At 43.3% G+C, this 19,491-nt stretch overlaps 1 protein-coding gene across 1 annotated transcript in view; it reads right to left on the reverse strand.

The window, feature by feature from the left end:
* The window catches only part of epha4b (eph receptor A4b), an 86,519-nt gene that overhangs the window by 35,894 nt on the left and 31,134 nt on the right, over positions 1 to 19,491 (reverse strand). The window contains exons 6-9 of the mRNA XM_035170594.2: positions 7,185 to 7,340; positions 3,415 to 3,750; positions 2,258 to 2,370; positions 1,033 to 1,195 (exon numbers count right to left, since the gene is read on the reverse strand). Coding sequence (XP_035026485.1) covers positions 1,033 to 1,195; positions 2,258 to 2,370; positions 3,415 to 3,750; positions 7,185 to 7,340 — 768 coding nt within the window. The remainder of the gene's footprint in view (positions 1 to 1,032; positions 1,196 to 2,257; positions 2,371 to 3,414; positions 3,751 to 7,184; positions 7,341 to 19,491) is intronic.

The raw sequence follows: 19,491 nt of genomic DNA on the forward strand, positions 1-19,491 counted from the left end.
CGCAGCCCAACTTTTATTGATTATTGAATGATTAGTAGGTTAATGTGTGCCTGCTGTATGCTACACAGACAATCTATAGTGCAGTGCTATACATTAACTGATTTATCCCCCTCCGCCTGCCTGTGCGGGAATCAATGCTTACATTGAAGAGCACGTTATGAGGCCTGTAAAGCAGAAAGTCCTGGAGCAGATAATGAAGCGATAATGAAAGTGGATGACAGCAAACAAGGAGTAAAAGGAGGAGTGACAGAGAACTTGAAAACATGACGGCGGTACAACGCAGCATGCCTGGAGCTGTCTGTCCCCACTGGGCTGAATCAAACTCAGCATGGATTTCTCTTTTTGTTCTCTGCTTCCCCCTTTTCCCAAAGAGTAATTACAGAATACATTCTCAGGTCGCAATTTGTTTTTGTCCAAACTCGATCGAGCCATATACAAAACAGACATTTTGCTTATTGTATCCGAGCCCAAGCCAAGCACAAGGTTTTCAGGCATGTGCAGTTTAACAAAAACCAAGAAGATGTGCCCAAACCTGACCCGACTCATCGGGTCCTGACAACCTGGCTTGGGTCGGGTATCCAAACTCAAATTCCTTTATGTAGGTGTCCAGTGTCCTTCATCAATAAAACTAATGTTGCTCTCCACAGATCATGGTGTTACATTGTAGTTGCAAGCGTAGGCAATAGTCTTAAAATGTAAGTCGCCCGGGCAAACCAGTCAAGTTAAAACCAATCCACCAAATGGCAGCAGAATATATCAGATGTCTGTGACCATGATTTGTGACGGGTGCAGACAGATTATTTTTCCTTTGTTATGAAATTGGGTTGTCTCCTTTTACCTGATATGTATTCAGGGAGGATTTTCAGCATTCAGATACTATTGCTATTTCACAACCAAGCAGAGGATTGATTTAAATTGCAGGACGATGAATCAGGCTCTGACTGCAGTTGATGTAACATGGTAATACTCTTCGCCAAAACAATAAGATATATATCAAACAAAAGAGAAATATGTTTTTGTTCATCCCTTTACCTTCGTGGCTGGTTTCCAATTCGATCTCTCCACCGTAGCTCCCGTAGCCTCCGTCGGTTCGAGCCCTGACCCTGAACACGTAGGTGGTCCCTGGCTTCAGCCCGTCCACTGTCATCATGTTGGAGCGAGTCTTCAAAACCGTATAGTTCTGCTCCCGCTGATTCTGAAGCAGAGAAAAGAGCGAAAGGAGGAGATAATTAAATACTTAGTTTCATAGATAATATTTAGTGTCTGAGAAATAAAACGACCGTGGGTGAAAAAGGGCTGAGATTATAGATATACTCTGAAGGGTTATAAAAAGAGGAATGGACTGTGGTATCCAGAGACAGTGCTGTCTGAAAATAATAGAAACTTCAAACTGTTGAATCTAAATGTCTCCCGGGGCCAAATACACCTCACAAGTTTTCATTTGTTCATCACTGGACCATTTGGTCGCATTTACACATGAGCATCTGCCAAGTCCCAAATCTTATCCTCTCTGCACTTGGGGCCAATATGCAGTTACTCAAGTCCCACTATGCTTCATTCCTCGATTACCTTGTAGGTGCGTGCGCATGCACTTACAAAATATGTGTGTGTCGGTAGGAGGATGAATAAAGAATAAGTGTGTCTGTCAGTAAGCTGATCCCCTGCAGAGAGGCTGATACTCTACCTAATGGAAGACACTCTACAACACGGATTAACACTATTTTACGGCTAATGCCTGCTAACACACACGCACACACACGCTTAATTTCATCACCTTGGCCGTGTTTTACGAGGCTGGTTCGACAGATGTGTGGTTAATTGGCTTGGTGTGAGCAGTAGGGGACATGTGAGGGAGAAGGTGATGGAGATAGAGAGATAAAGAGATTGGAGAAAAGAGAGAGAAGAGAGAGAGAGAGAGAGACACACCCTCAGACTAAACCAATATCCAATATGACATCTAGATGAGGAGAAGGAAAGCATTTTAAATAACCTTCAAATTACCTTTATTTAATGTGTAGTTCAAGCTGCAGAAATGATGGATCCTACAATTCCCATAACCCAAACTGATAACATCTTTCCGACCAGTCACGAAGGGTAACAGCTTCGTGCCTGGTAAACACCCATACACTCCTCACCTCAGGTCTGTAATGCAGGCTTTCTGTTCACTTTGATCGTATCATGCTTGAAATTATTGGAGTGCCTCTTTAAACGTGTGTGTGTGTGTGTGTGTGTGTGACTGTGCGTGGGTCTTTCTCACCTTCTCGTAATAGATGACCTCATACTCTACTATTGCCCCGTTGGGCCTCTCTGGCCCCTGCCAGGCCAAAGTCACGCTGTCCTTGCTCCGCCTCTCCTTCAGCACTACGCTCACTGAAGGGAAACAAAAGGTAAAAGAGGGTGAAAACATGAGCGACAAAGAGCGAACGGAAAGTTCAACGAGATGTGAAAGAAAAAGCATGAATAGAGGGAGAGAAAGAGAGCGAGAGAGCACAGGCTGTGAGGGCGAGGGGAGAGATGGATACCCTCTGTGCTATAATGAGTCAAACGGCTCATATTTGAAATGCGTCATTCCGCTAATGAGAGCGCTCACGAGGTGTTTTATACATGTGTGATTACAGTATTTCTACGATGTGTGTATGTGTGACATGCGTGTGCCTTGTGTGTGATCTGCTCGTGTTATTAATGCGCAAATCCAAAGCCCTGTGACTTCCTACCCAAGCCTCCCACATCAGAGCACATGCTCGAGTGGGATGAAATTGTGTGTCTTTCATGTGTTTGTGTAAATGTACATGTATGTGTGTGTTGTGCTGTGGTGGAGAGCAGCACTTTTGACATGTGGGGATCTTAATGAGGTTAACAACCTCCTACACCCCTTTCACCTCCCCCCTTCTAGTTATTACACACACACATTCGTAGTGAGAGGCCTATTAGCTACCACCACCCTGTCATATGCACTTCTCTTGCACCAATTTCCCTCACTTCCATACTGTGAGGGATGCACATATGATTATATATGTGCAGCCAGAGGTGCAGAGGTGTCATTTTGTGCTATCAGAGTGATGCAGCACAGCAGTAATTTTACAGTTGCCATGTAAAAGCCTGATCTGTCAGGACACTGCAATCAGGAAGCGATTTTTAAAAAATACACCATTCCCTTTTCCCCCAAATTCCCAGTCCAAGCTGATGAGTATGTTCTTCCCCAGAGGATTTTATTTTCTTATCGCCCTTTAAAGACAGATATCACTGAAATCCTGAAGGAAAATATTATTCCTGCAATCTAATCTGAAAATACCCTGCAACACATGAAAATAATATTATGAAGGAACCATCAGTCTGTGTGAATTCCGTCTTTTTGCACATTTAGTAATTTTTTGGGGAGAGCCATTACCCCAGTACATGTGTGTATGTTCTCACCTGTTTGTGACGTGGTGACATTGATGACGACTGTTCCTCTTGGAGTTGGACTTAAATCTGACACTCCATTCTGGCTCTCAACAGTGAAGGTGTAGTTGGAGTCCGGCTGCAGGTCAGTGACCAGCACCATGGCTGAGGAGAGACCAAACTGCCTGGGGACAAAATGGACACTACTACCACACGGAGCACACTTTTTGCCATCGCCAGAGCACTTCCTGCAGTGCAGGCTGTAGGTGATGTCCCCTCGGCCTCCTGTGTCTCTGGGCGGCGACCACTCCAGAGTCACGCAGGTCTCGTTCACCGTGGAAATTGGGTTCTCTGGAGCAGACGGGGGACCTGAGGTAAGAAACAGGACAAAGGTTTATTTCTCTGAAGTTGTAATTTTGTTATTTTTACATAAAACTATTTAACTAAATAAGCTGTTGTGCATATTCGTAATAAACATATTTAAAAAGTGTACTCCACTGATTCGGCAGTTCAGCCCTATAACACGTTCAGACTCACGTTAGAAAGAAAGATATTAAAAAAGGATAAAAGCTGAGAATCAGAGAACCAGCGATTTTTTTTTTTTTTGATTTGACATCCTGCAGCTCGAGTGCTGACAGTTTGCTCACAGTCAGGTGTGTTTTGTAGCCTTGAGCCACTCGCCTGAGGCAGAGATGAAGAGCAGGCCACAGAGGTCTGGTAAGAGGTCAGTTTCAGGCCAATCTATGCTGACTCAAGCGATATTGCTTCAGGCCATTTGTCAGATTCCATGCAGCTTTCCCTGGAGCCATAAAAGACTTAATACAATTTTTTTTCCACCCTTAAATTGCTCAACAGCACTACTACTGGTCAAAAACTCCACATGGTACCTTTAATGCTGCAAATTAAATCAGGTGCTTTGAAAAGTGATATGAACATATGGCGAGCTGTGCCCACTAAAACAAAGCTGTCCCAGTATGCATCTGGAACAACCTTAGCTACTGCACCACTCCTTACCAGTGCCAACTCATTAATTAATTACTGATGGATATTATTTTTTTCCCCCCAAATGTACATTCTCTAAACGTGCATTGTCTTCATGTTCATTAGCGATTTAATAGCAGTTTCTATTTAAAACAGAATTCACATTGATTGAATTAGAAATAAATTAACAGACTCCAGCCAGAGGGTGGACACTTAGCGCTCGATTAATGGAACAGACAGTGATTAGAAGAGTCTGGCTGATTGTAAACGTGACACTATGACGATATATTACAATTCCAAACTTTGAATTCATCTTCAGAGAGACTTCATGTGATGTTAAATAGCAGACTCCAGACTGCAGGGGGTTTTTTCACCATGTGAATGTAACTGATACTCTTTGGGCGCTGCACTGCAGACAATAAATAGCGAGTGGACAATGATCTATTGAAAGTGCTCTGAGTCGTTTTCTCATGAGTCAGGTACATTTTATGATTTAGAGTAGTTAATATTGCTCTCAACCTCCGCTGGAATGATTAGTGTAGCGTAGAGTCGGAGACCCAAAAGTGCGTCAGTAATCATTTTCAGGCAAGTTCTCAAATGTTCTTTTATTTTACATATATTAGACATTCAGATGAAGTCTGTTAACATTGATACATAAATTTAAAAAGTCTAGAGTGTTTAAAATAGGACTGAAGAAGTATTTAGTCTCCAAGTAAACCTGAGAATACCACTCTTTTATGTGAACACTTAATTCTAAGCCCTGTGCTCACCCTCGTGGATGTGAATGTATGTATGTGTTATTTTATTGTGCGTATTTCAAATAAAAGACGCGAGACAAAATGAAATGGGACAGATCACAGGGTAGCGTGCGTGTGTTAACATGAATCAAAGAGGATCACCCTGAGTTTTTCTTGCCGTGGGTCCTCTACGCTGGCAACAACAAAGATCCTGTTCAAATGAATTAGCGGCCTGTGCGTGTGTTTATTCTGTTTTAATTTACACAGTGCTGTAGTTTCACAGATTTAACAGATTGTGCAACCACTGGTAAGTCTACATCTGGGTCTTCTCTGTGCTTTTTCATTGGCAGATCAGTTTTACATATTACCAAGATTGTCAGCTTGAGCAAACCACAAACCTCCAACACACCATCGAGGTAAGTGTTTACCACGTCCTTCTTATTGTATGAGGCAAGGAAATCGCTGATTGTGGTTGCTCACAGGGCAGTAAGGGTGCAGACATCTCAACCATATGGAAATTTGGCCTTATAGTTGCCCATTCAGCCTGACATCTCATCAGGCCTCGGCTAAGCAGTGAGCCCCAGGGGGCCTGCCGGCAGGGCCTGAGACCTTTCCGATTAGCCCTCCCAGCGGCAAAACGCCTCTGAGGAGCGGGTAGTGATGGGGGATGGCTGAGCGTGGGCATCGGGGATCGAGGCCATGCTGGGGATAATTGAGGCTGTCGGTCATAAATCAGCTGAAAGGATGTGCTGACTGAGCCTGCTAATTCTGTCTTTTTCTTAACCATACCCTCCCACTGCCCTGGGCCACACCTAACTGTCCATCATCATCGTTTCTACTGATCGGCCCTTTTATGACATTTAAATTATATCCCTCCGATAGTCCACTATTTACCCCCACTGTTCTATTCACTGACTGGGTCTTGAGTGTCATTCTCCATGTCTTTCACCCGCTCTCCTCATTTTCTCCCCTCCATCCCGCTCAGTGCTCTTCACCAGTCAAGAGAGCATGTGTGTGCGTGTGCGCCCATACATATTTGAACAAACCCTTACTCATTTCCAGCTGATAATACCTGTCACATCTCACCTGCTGCACTGATTAATGCGTGTAATCTACCATAACCTGATAATGGGTTTGGGTATGTGTGTGCATGTGTGTGTGCGTGTGAGAGGTCTTCTGTATTTTTTCAGTTCAGTCTCTCTCTCTCTCTCTCTCTCTCTCTCCCACCTGTCACTGTCCTTTCCCCCCCACATCCCTCTCAGTCTACCTAGATCCATCTCTTTCTGCCTCTGCCTTTTCGCTCCATCTTTCCTCCTACTCCTTTTCTATTCTCCTTCGTCTACGTTCGTGAGGATGTGCTCTGATCCCCCTGGCTCTTTGTTTGTGTAAGTTTGTGTTGTGCAATGTGTCTCCACTTCCTCCAGGCGAAATATCCTTGGTACAACCGCTGCTGTTTTTGCGCTGGTGATGTAATTTGAACAGGGAGGGAGCAGGTTATATGGCATTTACTGCAGCCAGCCAAACAAGCGGTGATTGAGATGTTTTGTTATGTTATGTCAATCTTTATATACAGTCATTGGTGTTGTGTGTGTGTGTGTGTGTGTGTGTGTGTGTGTGTGTGTGTGTGTGTGTGTGTGTGTGTGTGCACGAGAGGAAGACAGAGAATGAGAATCACCCATATCAGTTTTCTCATCTGACATATCTGTGTGCCGTAACCACACAACTGGCAGACATGGATGTGTGTGTGTGTGTCATATATATGTCTGTATATCTAGTGCTTAGTAATCCAATAGCAGACGAAGGAGCACATGGAAGGATTATAAATAAATAAATGAAAAACAGCCACGCAATGTAAATTCTTCGAGGAACACACCGCAGACTAATCAAATGAAATGTAATCCAATCATTGTAACTGTAAGCCATTGTACAACATGAAATGTAAACATCCAAATGCAAATATTTAACTGTGTATGCAGCATGTAGGCCGGAAATCTGTCTCCATCTTTTTTAATGACTGCGTTTGTGTCCAATATGATTTACATGTGTTTGAGTTATTGCCCGTGTGTCTCATTCCATCCAACTCACGTGTGCAGGCCATCGAGCGTGGGTCGGTCTCAGCTCGGTAGAAGCTTTTCTCACAAACACACTCCACTGCTTGTTCCTGCGGGGACGAGCTGTGAGGAGGGCATTTGGTGCAGTAGGCGTCCGTGGCTGATGCTTTGTAGGTACCAGGTCTGCATGCTGAACAAGGAGACAGACAATCGAGAGGTTAGACGATGCGATAATGCAGCCGCACGTGCCAGGTCATAATCATCAACGAGACTTTTGAAAGTTTTTAAAGTGTTCCAGACAGAGTAAACTGCTGCTAAATGCTCTAAAGGGTTACACATGTAAAATACCATCTAAATGTTCTTTGTAATATATTTCATGATGATGATGAAGGCCAGAAGCTAAAAGCAAAAGTTTTCTTTAATACTTCCCCCCTCTCTATACACCTTATAAGAGGAGAAGTGAAGTTGTGCCAGAAATCCCCACATGGTCACAAATGCTTTTAGGGATAATTCCAGTTTATTACAAGTCGGCTCTTGTTTTTGTAGTTTGGGCCATCATTTACGTTGGTTCCCATGACATTACACTTGCCAAAGTAATCATTGAGTGTTTGGAACCCGGCAACATTGCCAAAAACAATGTCAGGAGACAAGAAACACAGGAAATCACATAATCTGAGAGGATTTAAACAAATGCTCAGGGTTTTCCAGACTTCACTAAAAGAGGGCAAACGGGGAAATTATTACCCAGACTGCCCGTTAAAAACAGCCATCACAGGTTACAGACAGAGTTCCTTCTTCAACTTCTACACATCGTAACCCCTGTAGTTGTGCATACAGACATCTCAGGTGGTTTAATTATCGTTTACCGTACCATAGTTTGATCATCTCACTGGTCTGTTTTTTTTGTCCCAGCTGACTTTGTTTGAGTATTGTCTTCATGTTTTCATGTTGTCAAAAAAAGTTGTAAAGGATTCAGAAGAGTACAAGGGAAAACAGAAACTTGAAAAAGGTACAAAATGTCCAAAAATACCACAACGACACGAGGAGTTATGACACAACAAGGACACAACAGATACTGATAGGTCATAAGATGTGCCGTGCAGCACCCATGGCAAAGAAGAAGAAAAAAAATAGTCTGATTTGATATATCGTGACATTAGAGATACATCAGGCTGAAGGCCCGTATAACCACAGGGTCGTACCGTGTAATAACAAAGTGCAACTGCAGATCAACTGCCAGTTCTGTTATATAAGACTTAGATCTTCGGGCAACCAGGGGAACAAAACAATACACAGCTGCACTCACACCAATAGTCACAGTAGCATAATATGAGTATTGCTATGGCTGTTTCACAGGCTGAATATTAGTCATTATGTGGAGTCATAAAACTGGGGAGGGAAAACCGTGCAAGTGCTCAAAAGCAGCAGCATGTGGAAATAGACTGGGGACTTGAATGATTTCCCTTTTGAATCCAAGGCAGTAAAATGGAATTCCTGACTTTCCCTTTAGTAATCTGAATATAGATTACGGGAGTATTTATTTATACATTCATAGGCTGCCTGGTATTCCCATCCTCGCAAGCCTTCTCTGCCACAGTGGTAAATAGTATTCCAGTGTACAAACCCCATGTAAGGGAAATGAGGGTGTCTCAAATACAATCCGATAGCTTTGTGTGTGTGTGTGTGCCTGTATTTTGTGAATCGATTGGATCAATGATGCGATACAACCCACCAGGTGCTGATTGCATGTTGGTATGCTGAGCGCCCGTGTGTGAGAAGGTGTTAAGTATGCGGCGTGTGTGTGTGCGTGACGGAGTGAACGGGTGTTTTTGAGTGAACGTGTGTGTGTTTGCTTGCTGATTGCTTGCGCGGGTGGTGAAGGTCACGGATTTAATCAAGCTACATGTCACTCGTCCCAGAAAGGCTGTAAATTATTACACTCGCACACACACACACACTTACACACGCCTTCTCAACGCTGTGGTTAACCTGCAGGTAGAGGAATTTTAAAAGTGGCCTAAAAGTAGTGTGATTTCTCACTGTGGAGGTAAGTTGCTCCACCTGGACGCTGTGCTCACTCGCTTGCATACAGACAGTATTTTTAGGAAAATCATTCATCATCGGGGAGCAAAGTCCACTAGCACAATCCCCAAAAGACTTGAGAGAACACTGGAAAAGGAATGAGTGTGTGTAGGTGTGAAATAGAGAGAAAGAAAGAAAGGAAGGAAAGAAAGAAAGAAAGAAAGAAAAGGGAGTGGTAATTCTCAAAGGGTTTGTGCTCTCTTTTCTCCTTGCTGTCAACTTCCAAGGTAATGGGTGCCTATGTGTTGTGCTGGTGTGTGTGTGTGTGTGTGTGTGTGTGTGTGTGTGTGTGTGTGTGTGTGTGTGTGTGTGTGTGTGTGTGTGTGTGTGTGTGTGTGTGTGTGTGTGTGTGTGTGTGTGTGTGTGTGTTTCTCTTGGCTGGGTTGTGCGAGCAGGGTGGAAAAAAAGCAGCTTTTCTCCGGAGACATTTCATCCGGAGAGTCCTGGCGCTGGGTGCAGGCCTGCCACAGAGGCACAAAGGACCCCGGTGCTGAGAGGACAGACAGGACGCCCCATGCCAGGCCTGGCGTCCGAACAACTGCCCAATCAAAAAACTTTGTTCAAGAATGGGAGCTTGGCCTCCCCGAGTGGAGCTTCCTTCTCTTGTTCTTCTGTTTTCCACTCTGCTTTTCCACCTCGTTCTCACTCCAGTTTTTCTTTCTCTCTCAAAGTCCCCCCTTTCCCCCTTCTCTCCTTCGCTCTCTCTCCCACTTTTCTAGCCCTTTTTTCTCTCTCGAGCTACTCCCAGTGTCTGCCCCATGGGAAATGTGTTACTTGACTTGGTTCCCTTATGATTAATGATTTACCGTAGATATGAAAAAGGGACAAGAAGGCTGAGGAAGTGAGACAGTGCTCACATAAACATACACTCACAGAGGAGAGGAAAAGTTTAGTCGCAAAAGCTCCTGTACGTTGTAAAATTGTGAGCTAACTCTAAATTTGCATCATCTTCAGTGTAACAGTTGACTGTGTAGGGTGTGTGTGTGAATGTGTGAGATGTGAGTGCATGTGTTTCTTCTAAAGACAAAGAGTGGCCTCAGATCCAGTGTCTTATTAAATATTCATCCGGTCACCAGAGAGACTCAGTGTATTTATGCCAATCGATAGCTCTTAGATATGATATAGTACTGCTACTCAAGACACACCCTCAGTCACCACGCACTGATTGAGAAGGGAACAGCCCAACTGTCTCCTATGGGGAAACGCTGTACACTCGGAGATGACTGACTGCTGCTCTATTTCTAGTCTTTTCTGTTGTTTTCAGTGTCGCAACAACTGATTATATTCTTTAACCATTTATAAAATGACTCACAATAATTAAATAAGCCCATAATCATTTCCCAAACTACAAGGATATCTGCTTAAAGCACTACTAATCCCTATATGTATATTAACAGTGGGTCAAATGTTATGTAAGGGGTACGTCGTACTGATGAACACAGAAGGAATTTTCACCAGATTTTGGGGTTTATATGCATCTTCTGCCTCATTGCTATTCTCAGTGCTGCTTCTGGTTATATTATATACACCAACACTGCAAAGCTGAGGATTTCTGGGACAAAAAACAAGCAAGAGCCGCATATTGTCACATTTCTGAAACTCAGAATTTTTTTCCATATTTCATTAGTTTGACGATGATCAAAATTATGGTCGACTCCTCCAACGTTCTGAAATGACTGACAGATTGTTATACGCACTTCTCTTTCTCACTTTCTTTCATCAGCTAGGATTAATTACATAGCATGAAATGAATGTGATGTGTTAGAACAAACCTCTCCAGAGAAGTGGGCCAAAATTAACTGCAATGGGAGGAACACAATGTCTCCTACACACATGGACACACACACACACACACACACACACACACAAGCAGGCACCTACTTACAAATGCAGCCTTTACGCTAATTCAAATAAGGGGTCATCTATAGGTATGGTACGAAAAGAGTGTGATGTTTCATATTGGCGTACACTACGAAATCACGCTGTTGTGAAATCTGTAGCATGTCCTGTGATGAGCTGCGTGTACGTGTGACTGAAAGGTTACATCCCCCTAAATAACATTTTGGAGCTGCTTGTATAAATGACAGAAGCTGCTGACTGTACAGGGTTCAGCTCAGGGAATGCATTTTCCCTTTGCATGAGAAAAGGCCTGTGCAGATTCTCACACGAGTGCACGCACATAGAAACACAAACATCACATTCTCAGTTGAAGTTTTAAATATATTCAGCCAGACAGCTGCATGCTTACACAACATCTGCAACAGCTGCACTTCTCTGAAACCAACATTTCCTTGGACTTTCGCTGTGAACTTTGTCTTCTGCTCCACATGTCTTTAAAACATTCTTTCTGGTTCTTCTACTGATTGTTTTGTTCTCTTGCTTTCTGCCACACTTGGTCCAGGTCAAACATTGGCTCCCCTTCGGCTTTACCATAAAGGGCAGAAAGAGGAGACAACTCGTGTGTGTGTGTGTGTGTTTGTGTTTATGTTTGTGGATGGGTGCGGGTGGTATACCGTGAGGGTGAAAGTTTGTGTGTGTATGCACGTGTGTGTCCTTCTTAGAGGGAAGTTGTGTAAAGCTTGCTGGCCCAGGGGAGATGAGCTCCATAATGGTCACCATGGCAACAGGCTTTCAAGATGGAACCCTTCTAGTACCCCTCGAGTGCCACAGCTCCAGGAGCACAGAGCGGCTTGTTTGAGTGTGAGTATGCGTGCGTGCGTGCGTGCGTGCGTGCGTGCGTGTGTGTGTGTGTGCGTGCGTGCGTGCGTGTGTGTGTGTTAGTGTTAGTTGAGGCCAACTACTTAAAAATTGATACATCAAGCGTCACTGGAGAAATCTGACGAGATTGAATGTGACGTCCTTTACGGCCACCGGGGTTGCATACGCACAACGTATGTGTGTGTGTGTTTTTACTTGTGTGTTTGTACTTGTGTGTACATGCCCGTGAAACATGCTTTTGGTCGAATTGACATGTTTTCATGCTGAACAAACGTATGTGCCAAGTAAAAAGAAAACACACATCTAGGTACGAACAAGTCATTGTGTGTTATATGGTGCTTTACTGAATATTGGTGTGTGAACAGGACATGAGACTTTATCATCTGAGAGTGTTTGTGTCGCCAACAATATCCCTTCTTAATAAGTGGAAGTAATGTGGTGGTGTGTGTGTGTGGTGAGGATCTTTTTGTAGAGAGCAAAGTATGAAATGCATTTGTGTGTGTGTGTGTGTGTGTGTGTGCGTGTGTGCGTGCGTATGTTTGTGAGGAATAGAGATGTCAGCACCGGGCTCCAGCCCCCTGCTGAGATCCTCTAATCCCTAATCGGAGTTCATAACAACCTTTAACACCATAATATTCACCATAACTACTAATCCTGTGACGCGCGTGCACACACACACACACACACACACACACACACACACACACACACACACACACACACACACACACACACGTACACGCACACCTTCTATCCTGTAAAAATAGTGTGTAACTCTCGAGTTTGCAAGGATGCTGCAACCATCCGACCAATACACAACAAACTGGAACCATCAACAAAACTCTGAAATAAATCATGTCAATCTTTTGTTTTAGCACATTTTTAGGGGACACTTGACATAAAAGTCAACCAACCATATCTGTTACATAATTATTTCCCAATGCTTATACCCCAGAGGATTGAACTGATGTTTCACTCAAAGACAAATGACAAAGTCATGTAAATGAAAGTATTTAGAATTAAATAGAAAATGTGAATGTTAAAATTATTGCTAAAACAACCATTTAAATTGCACTGAAGGGCTTCTTGCCATATTGTGTGTTGTAAATGCAAGTTTGCAAATGCAATTTGATTATAATAGACACCAATCTACTGGGAACAAACAGTATTCATGATTTTCAGTGCTGCAATTGAGTTGGTGCTCACTGGTACAGAACGTCAGCACTTTGGGCGTCTGCCTTCCAAAGAGATTCAGTGGAATACAACCAAACGTCAACTTACTTAAATTTAACAACTGATTCCAATGTCTGTAAAGATGAAATAATTAAAGATTCCCTATTTCCACTAGAATTGCATTTCTGTCATTTAAGGGCAGTGAAGTATAGTTTATACCAGGTAAGGAAGCTATGGACCACACTGCCTCCTGAACAATTAAAGGCATGTATAGGTATTTAACTGTATTATTACAGTTAATATCACATGCTCAGAATATTTCATTAATATTTGTGCAGATTTGTTCCATGTGTTGACATAGCCTGCCAGAAATGATTATCAGTGATGACATGTATTGTCAAATGAAAGGTGGTTATTATTTAGCTGAAAGAATTTTAATTACTAGCTTTTTAAAATTACATTGTTTTGTGTTTGTGTCTGCGCATTATCAAATGATTGAATCATGGCCTGGTGGTTATTTTACCCTAGTTCATCGACTGCTAGTCATCATATTCGAGATAAAGCAAGAAACAGTGATATCTATGGGATAAATATCAAATCATATTCTGAAACTGAAAAAATGGCTTTGAAAGGTTGAAACTCTGCGTTTGGAAGCTTGAAATAATAAACAAGGTTTTGTATTATTGAAACTAATGTTTTAATAGGAAGAAAATAATTTTAAATCTCTGCAAACAATATTTTGTACTTGAGTTTTTCTTCTTCAAAACTGCAGCATTGCTTTTGCAGTGTTTCTCCAACACGTTTCAAATTTCTCACTGTTCTTCCGCTGTGCCTCAGTTTGTTTCCCAGGTTTGAAACCTTGTAAATTGTCATTTGAAAACTGGAGCACGTAAGTTGGAAAAAAGTTCTGAAATGTTGAAACTAGAGCATTGAAAGAGTGGATATTTATTTTAAAACTTTGCGGTTGCACACCTGAACTCCTGTCTTGTTATTTCAGAGTTGAGTTTACAACACCAGCTTTTCAGATAAGCCCATAAATTTGCAATCTTTCAAATCAAAAGTGATTTTCGACAGTGTCAAAAACTGTGATGTATTCTGTAAAAACAGACCCTGTAAAGATTTCTGCCTGAAAGAGCCTTATTGTAGAGAGTGAGAAGCAGGATCACTTGGCTGCAGAGTGGATGAGAGATACAAGCTGTGTCCACACGGAAGACGTAGGCCTCCGTGATTGACATCTCAGGACAGAACCTCACTGTGTTTATGGTATCTTATGACTTCTCTGACCGGCACACACACACACACACACACACACACACACACACACACACACACACACACACACACACACACACACACACACACGGTCAGACCGGATATGAATTGGTTTGTGATGTCCAGTACATGAAGCACATGAGTACACTCTGGCTGCTCTCTGATCTACTCTCTGTTCTCGGGATACCAGCCAATTACTGAGAGCAGCCAAGGAGAACTATGGGACGACACGCCCCCCCTCCCCCTCATTCTGTCCTTCTCTGTCTTTCTCTGTCTTGCTGTTTTTCTCTCTGTCTGTCTCCGTCCCCGTCCCCCATCTGTGTCTAGTTCTATTTTTCTGACTCTGTCCTCTTTCTGTGTGTATCTCTCTCGTTCTCTCTCTGACCATCCCTACTTTATTTGTGTGTGTGTGTGTGTGTGTGTGTGTGTGTGTGTGTGTGAGAGAGAGAGAGAGAGTCTCTCTTTGTATGTGTGTCTTATTTCCCAGTAGGCTGTCTGTCATACATTGACCCTGACCTTCTGCAGAGCCCCTGCACAAATATTTACTCTCTCGCTGACAGGCACACACACACATACACAAACCCCTCCAAAAAAAAAAAAAAAGTCACAGGGATAGATTTCTCAATTTCAGTGGAATTAAAGCAAATACACATCTACACAGACACACACTTCTCTATAGTGGTAATTCAAGTTGATGGCTCACTAATTTTGAGCCAGTGTTGTTATACTGCAGTCTAAAAACAAATTAAATAGATACCAGGTGCATGTGTGTGTTCTGTGTGAACGGGGTCATGGGCGAGGGACAGAAAGACAGACAGGGAGAGAGAGAAATACCATGACAGGCCTATAGAAGGAGTCTGTTGGGAGTTAGCTGCACAGACTGAATGACTAATTCTTCTGTCTATTTTGCCATCAAGACAAAAGGCCAAAAGAATACAAAGATCCACCATCTACTTTTGAATATAACCAGCCACACCAAAATACAAAGCAAAAGCATACACACACACAGCTTTTATCTTTCTTTATAAGTGCACACACACTGTCGCTCTCTCTAGACACATATATCTTAAACAGCTTCCTTAAAACCCAATCTGCAGAGTTTTAACACACTATAATCACCCTCCCTTCAGATCCGTGTCTGTCCCCAGATACACTCCAGCACACACACACACACACACGTATACACACTTTGTGCCACACACACCAGTAAACGTGCCCGCATCGGCCGGCCCCGTGACCAACAAAGTGTGTGTAGGAGGAGCGCTGCACCGCCTTTCCTCAGCCACGTTATTTTCAGTTCATCACTCTCAATAATTCATTCTCACAGGCGGAGTTGGATAGGAGAGCCCCATGCCTTTTTTCTCTATGTCACTCACGCGCACACACACACTCACACACAGAGATTTTGTCTATTTGCGTTGTCATTAATCTCAGCGTACAGTGATCAACTTCATCATTGTGTTGTGAGTTCGCAGGAGAAGCTCACAGCCGCGTCGTAGTCAGTTTTATAAAGAACAAACACACAACGCACAAAGGAAACGCTAAGAAAGAGAATGCTGGAGATCGCTGCCCCGCTCAGAGTCATGTCAAAACAGATCTGCACGCATTCCTCAATAGGTGTCCTCAAGTGCCATCTCCCACCTGACAGATACAGCGCCCATTCAGCGCAACGTAGGAAATCAAGGTTGTCACATACAGAGGAGTCCCCTCTTGGGAAAATTGCCACTGCACGTTCCTTTTGTTTTCCTTTAGTGCTCTCCATAAAAATGCTTGGGACCACACAAGCTTTTCATCAAATAAATATCGACCAAACAATTCGATCTATGGGCAGATGTTCTCATGAAGCAGCTTTAAGACGCAGTGACACTCACGGACCTCAGTGATGATGTTAGTCGTCTGCGACATGTTATCTTTGTCCTCATTTGACATTTGAATAATCCCAGGCTAGTTCAGGAGTTCTAAGCAGCATCTTTTTTCTGCGAGTTCTAAGCTGATTTATTTTTTATTTATTTCACTATATACCAACATTTGTGTTTCTTCTTAAAGGAATTTGCAGATAATTATATCCTTTGAAAGTCAAACAGGATGTGAAGATCTGTGCTGGATGTTTGTGTGCAGAATGTAATATTTATGATTGTGAGACGGAGGATTTCTTTTTTTCCTACACATATTGAATCAGTTGGATGCTAAGGGTACTAAAGTGCTGTAATTGCTTCTGCAGTCAGCTTCACCTGCTGACCATGTTGATCATGTGGTTTACTAACTAAACACGCTAAAATACAATATCTAAATTCCTGTAATGTGCAGAGCACCAACCTGCTCCTGTCTCTTTCATCTCATCTTTGCCTCATGTCTCTGCAGCTATCATACAAATATTCAATTTATACCTGAAATACTGCAGCAACTGGTCTAAATCAACATATTTTTATAAAAAAAACAATCTGTTGCATCACTCATCAGGCTCCGTGTAACCTCGTTTATTCACATTTTCTGAAACGTTCCCCTTGGCTTTAGAATAATAGTGCAGCGGGTCGGCAAATGAAAGCAGCAACAAAGTGGACTTTGACTGTGACTATATCCGTGCATCGTGTTTGTAGCTGAGCAGTAACATAATAACTATGCAACAGCGGCCCAATCAGTCTGACAGGCCAATCGTACATCTGGAAGCCATCCATAAACCAGAAAGAAAGAGAGGGAGGGGCCGGAGGGGAAGGGGTCAATGGCTGCTTTCCTGTTCCTGTGCCTGCACGCCTCCTCCGCTCCTCCGGCTCACGCACTCACCTCTCCTGATCCTGAATGGAGCAAAAACTCAACACGAATCCAACACTAAATGTTGAGATTATACCGACTTTCCCAGGAGTGCACACGTGTTTATCACTAACTGGAACACAACAGCATCTGAAACGCAGCCAATTAATGACAACTGTACCCAGAGGAGACACACTCTGCCCTCTCCACCTCTCTCCTAGCTCTCTCCTGCGTCTGTCTGTGGGGAATAGTGCTAAATAAAGATGTTGAAGAGTTGAAACATGCGTTAACAGTTACTCAGTCCTTGGCCTGCTTTTTCCTCGTTTTCTCTGCGGGTTTGTTCACACAGCACAACCCACTGCACCAGACTCCACCGAGCTACATGAGGTCCCGTCTTCCCAAACCGTCTTGATGTCCGTGGGTTTCACGGTGGCCAATGCTTCAGTGGTGCAAACGCCAAAGGTGGCTTTTGGCAACTCAGGTTATGTCTGGCGAGTGATCGGCCACAGTGAGAGGGGAGCTGCTGGGAGGCTTTGCGTGAATAGACATTATCTGGGTCAGCGCTGTGTGGGTATGTAGACGGGGACTATGGTGTGCTGAGGATATAGCCAGAGCGCCTAAGCCTTTGTGATTTTGTGTGTCATTTATTCAAACACAAAAGAGAGGAGATGAGAAAGAGGGAGAGGGAAATGGATGGAGTATGAGAGAGTGGAGATAAAGGCGAATAAAGGAGAAATGAAGGCAAAGGTGGCTGTCATTATCCAAATGAATGAAGAGGGAAGCCAGACAAGCAGAGCAGCAGAACGACAGACACACACAGACAGGTAGAGGGACAGATGACTGGCCTTTACTTGGCCCATTTATCCGTTTGTCCTTTAAGAACATCTGTCTAGTAATAACACCCCGCTGCCTAACACTTCCACAGCTTACTGCCCTAATGCCTGCAGCATTGGACCGACCAACTCACACACACATACACGCACATGTTGTGAGGACCGTATACACACAAAAGTCTCTTAACTTGCTGTCTAAACCCTTCTGTTCACCGCCCACTCCTTCTTACCCACACCTTTGTGCTCTCAAGCTCCCCGAGCTGCCACCAAGAGAAGAGCAAAGAAATGAGAGAAGTGTGTGTTTGTGTGCGAGAGAGAGAGAGTGAACATACTAAATGCAGGAGGGAGCCCTTGACCTTCAGAAGTCTGTATGTGATCAACATAAAAATGCTCACTTTACCTGCTGCCTCCACTGAACACACACACACACTGACACACACACACACCTTTGTTGAAAGGATAGAGGCAGAGATCAAGCTCTGTGTTGGAGAGGCAATAAAGAAAGGCAGCTTCCCTACTGAGCTTTCAGCATCGCACACACGCACACACACACACACACACACACACACACACACACACTGTAAATGAGTAAAGCTCTTTCACAGGTGCAAAGATTAGCCTTTTCTACATCTGTTTCCAGCTCAAGCCTTTCATTATGAACAGAGACTGCAATCCTCTTATGAGATATAAAGTGTATTGTTTCTAGGTGGGTGTGTGTGTGTGTATACGCAGTCTTTTGTGTGGTCATATTCTTTGTTTCATTATATTCATCAGTGCATATCTACGATCTTGAGCCCTTATAGTACATGTATCATTTAACTGGCACATATCTGTACAAGTGAAAGCAAAGTAAGGTTTTTATCGTAGCGCTGTGGTCAGAGCCAGGTTGGATCGGCTGAATGGTCGAGCAGGAGGCCTCAGATCGCTGTTTGTCTCTGGGCAGACAGAAAGCTGAACTGAACCCTTTACAGGTTGAGCAATGTTATGTTAATATCAAGCTACAGTTTTTTTTCTCTCTTAAAATGAGATCGCACAGGCTTTATCTATCCCTCCCAAAAGTTATGATCTCATAGTCGTAGTCAAAAGGTTTGGAGAGGGTACGATTCTGTGAAGCGGTGTGAAGTGATGTTTGCCTGGCTTAAAGGTTACTTGGCTTTGCTTCAAAGAAATAGTTCATCACTGGAGCTATTCTGTGGCAGACGGCAGGTCTTCTTGCTTTGAGAATGAGCACAGATTTGGTTTTGATCTCTGCAAAGGCACAACGATCCCAAACCTGGCAACCAGACCAAAACATTACTGTGCCCAGCCAAGTAGTCTGACACAACCCCCCCCTTAAAGTGCAATCTGTTTTACTTTATAATATAACTTGATTTAATAATATCAAGAATAGTTGGTTAATGGGCAAGCTTTCCCAGAAAGAGAAAAATACTGTTCAAGTGGAGGGCAGTGATCCAGTGATAAGCACTGTCGCTTCACAGCAAGAATATTTCTGAAACTGTAAATTGTCTGAAGGTG

Source organism: Hippoglossus stenolepis, chromosome 11, assembly GCF_022539355.2.
Source record: "Hippoglossus stenolepis isolate QCI-W04-F060 chromosome 11, HSTE1.2, whole genome shotgun sequence".
Taxonomy (NCBI): domain Eukaryota; kingdom Metazoa; phylum Chordata; class Actinopteri; order Pleuronectiformes; family Pleuronectidae; genus Hippoglossus; species Hippoglossus stenolepis.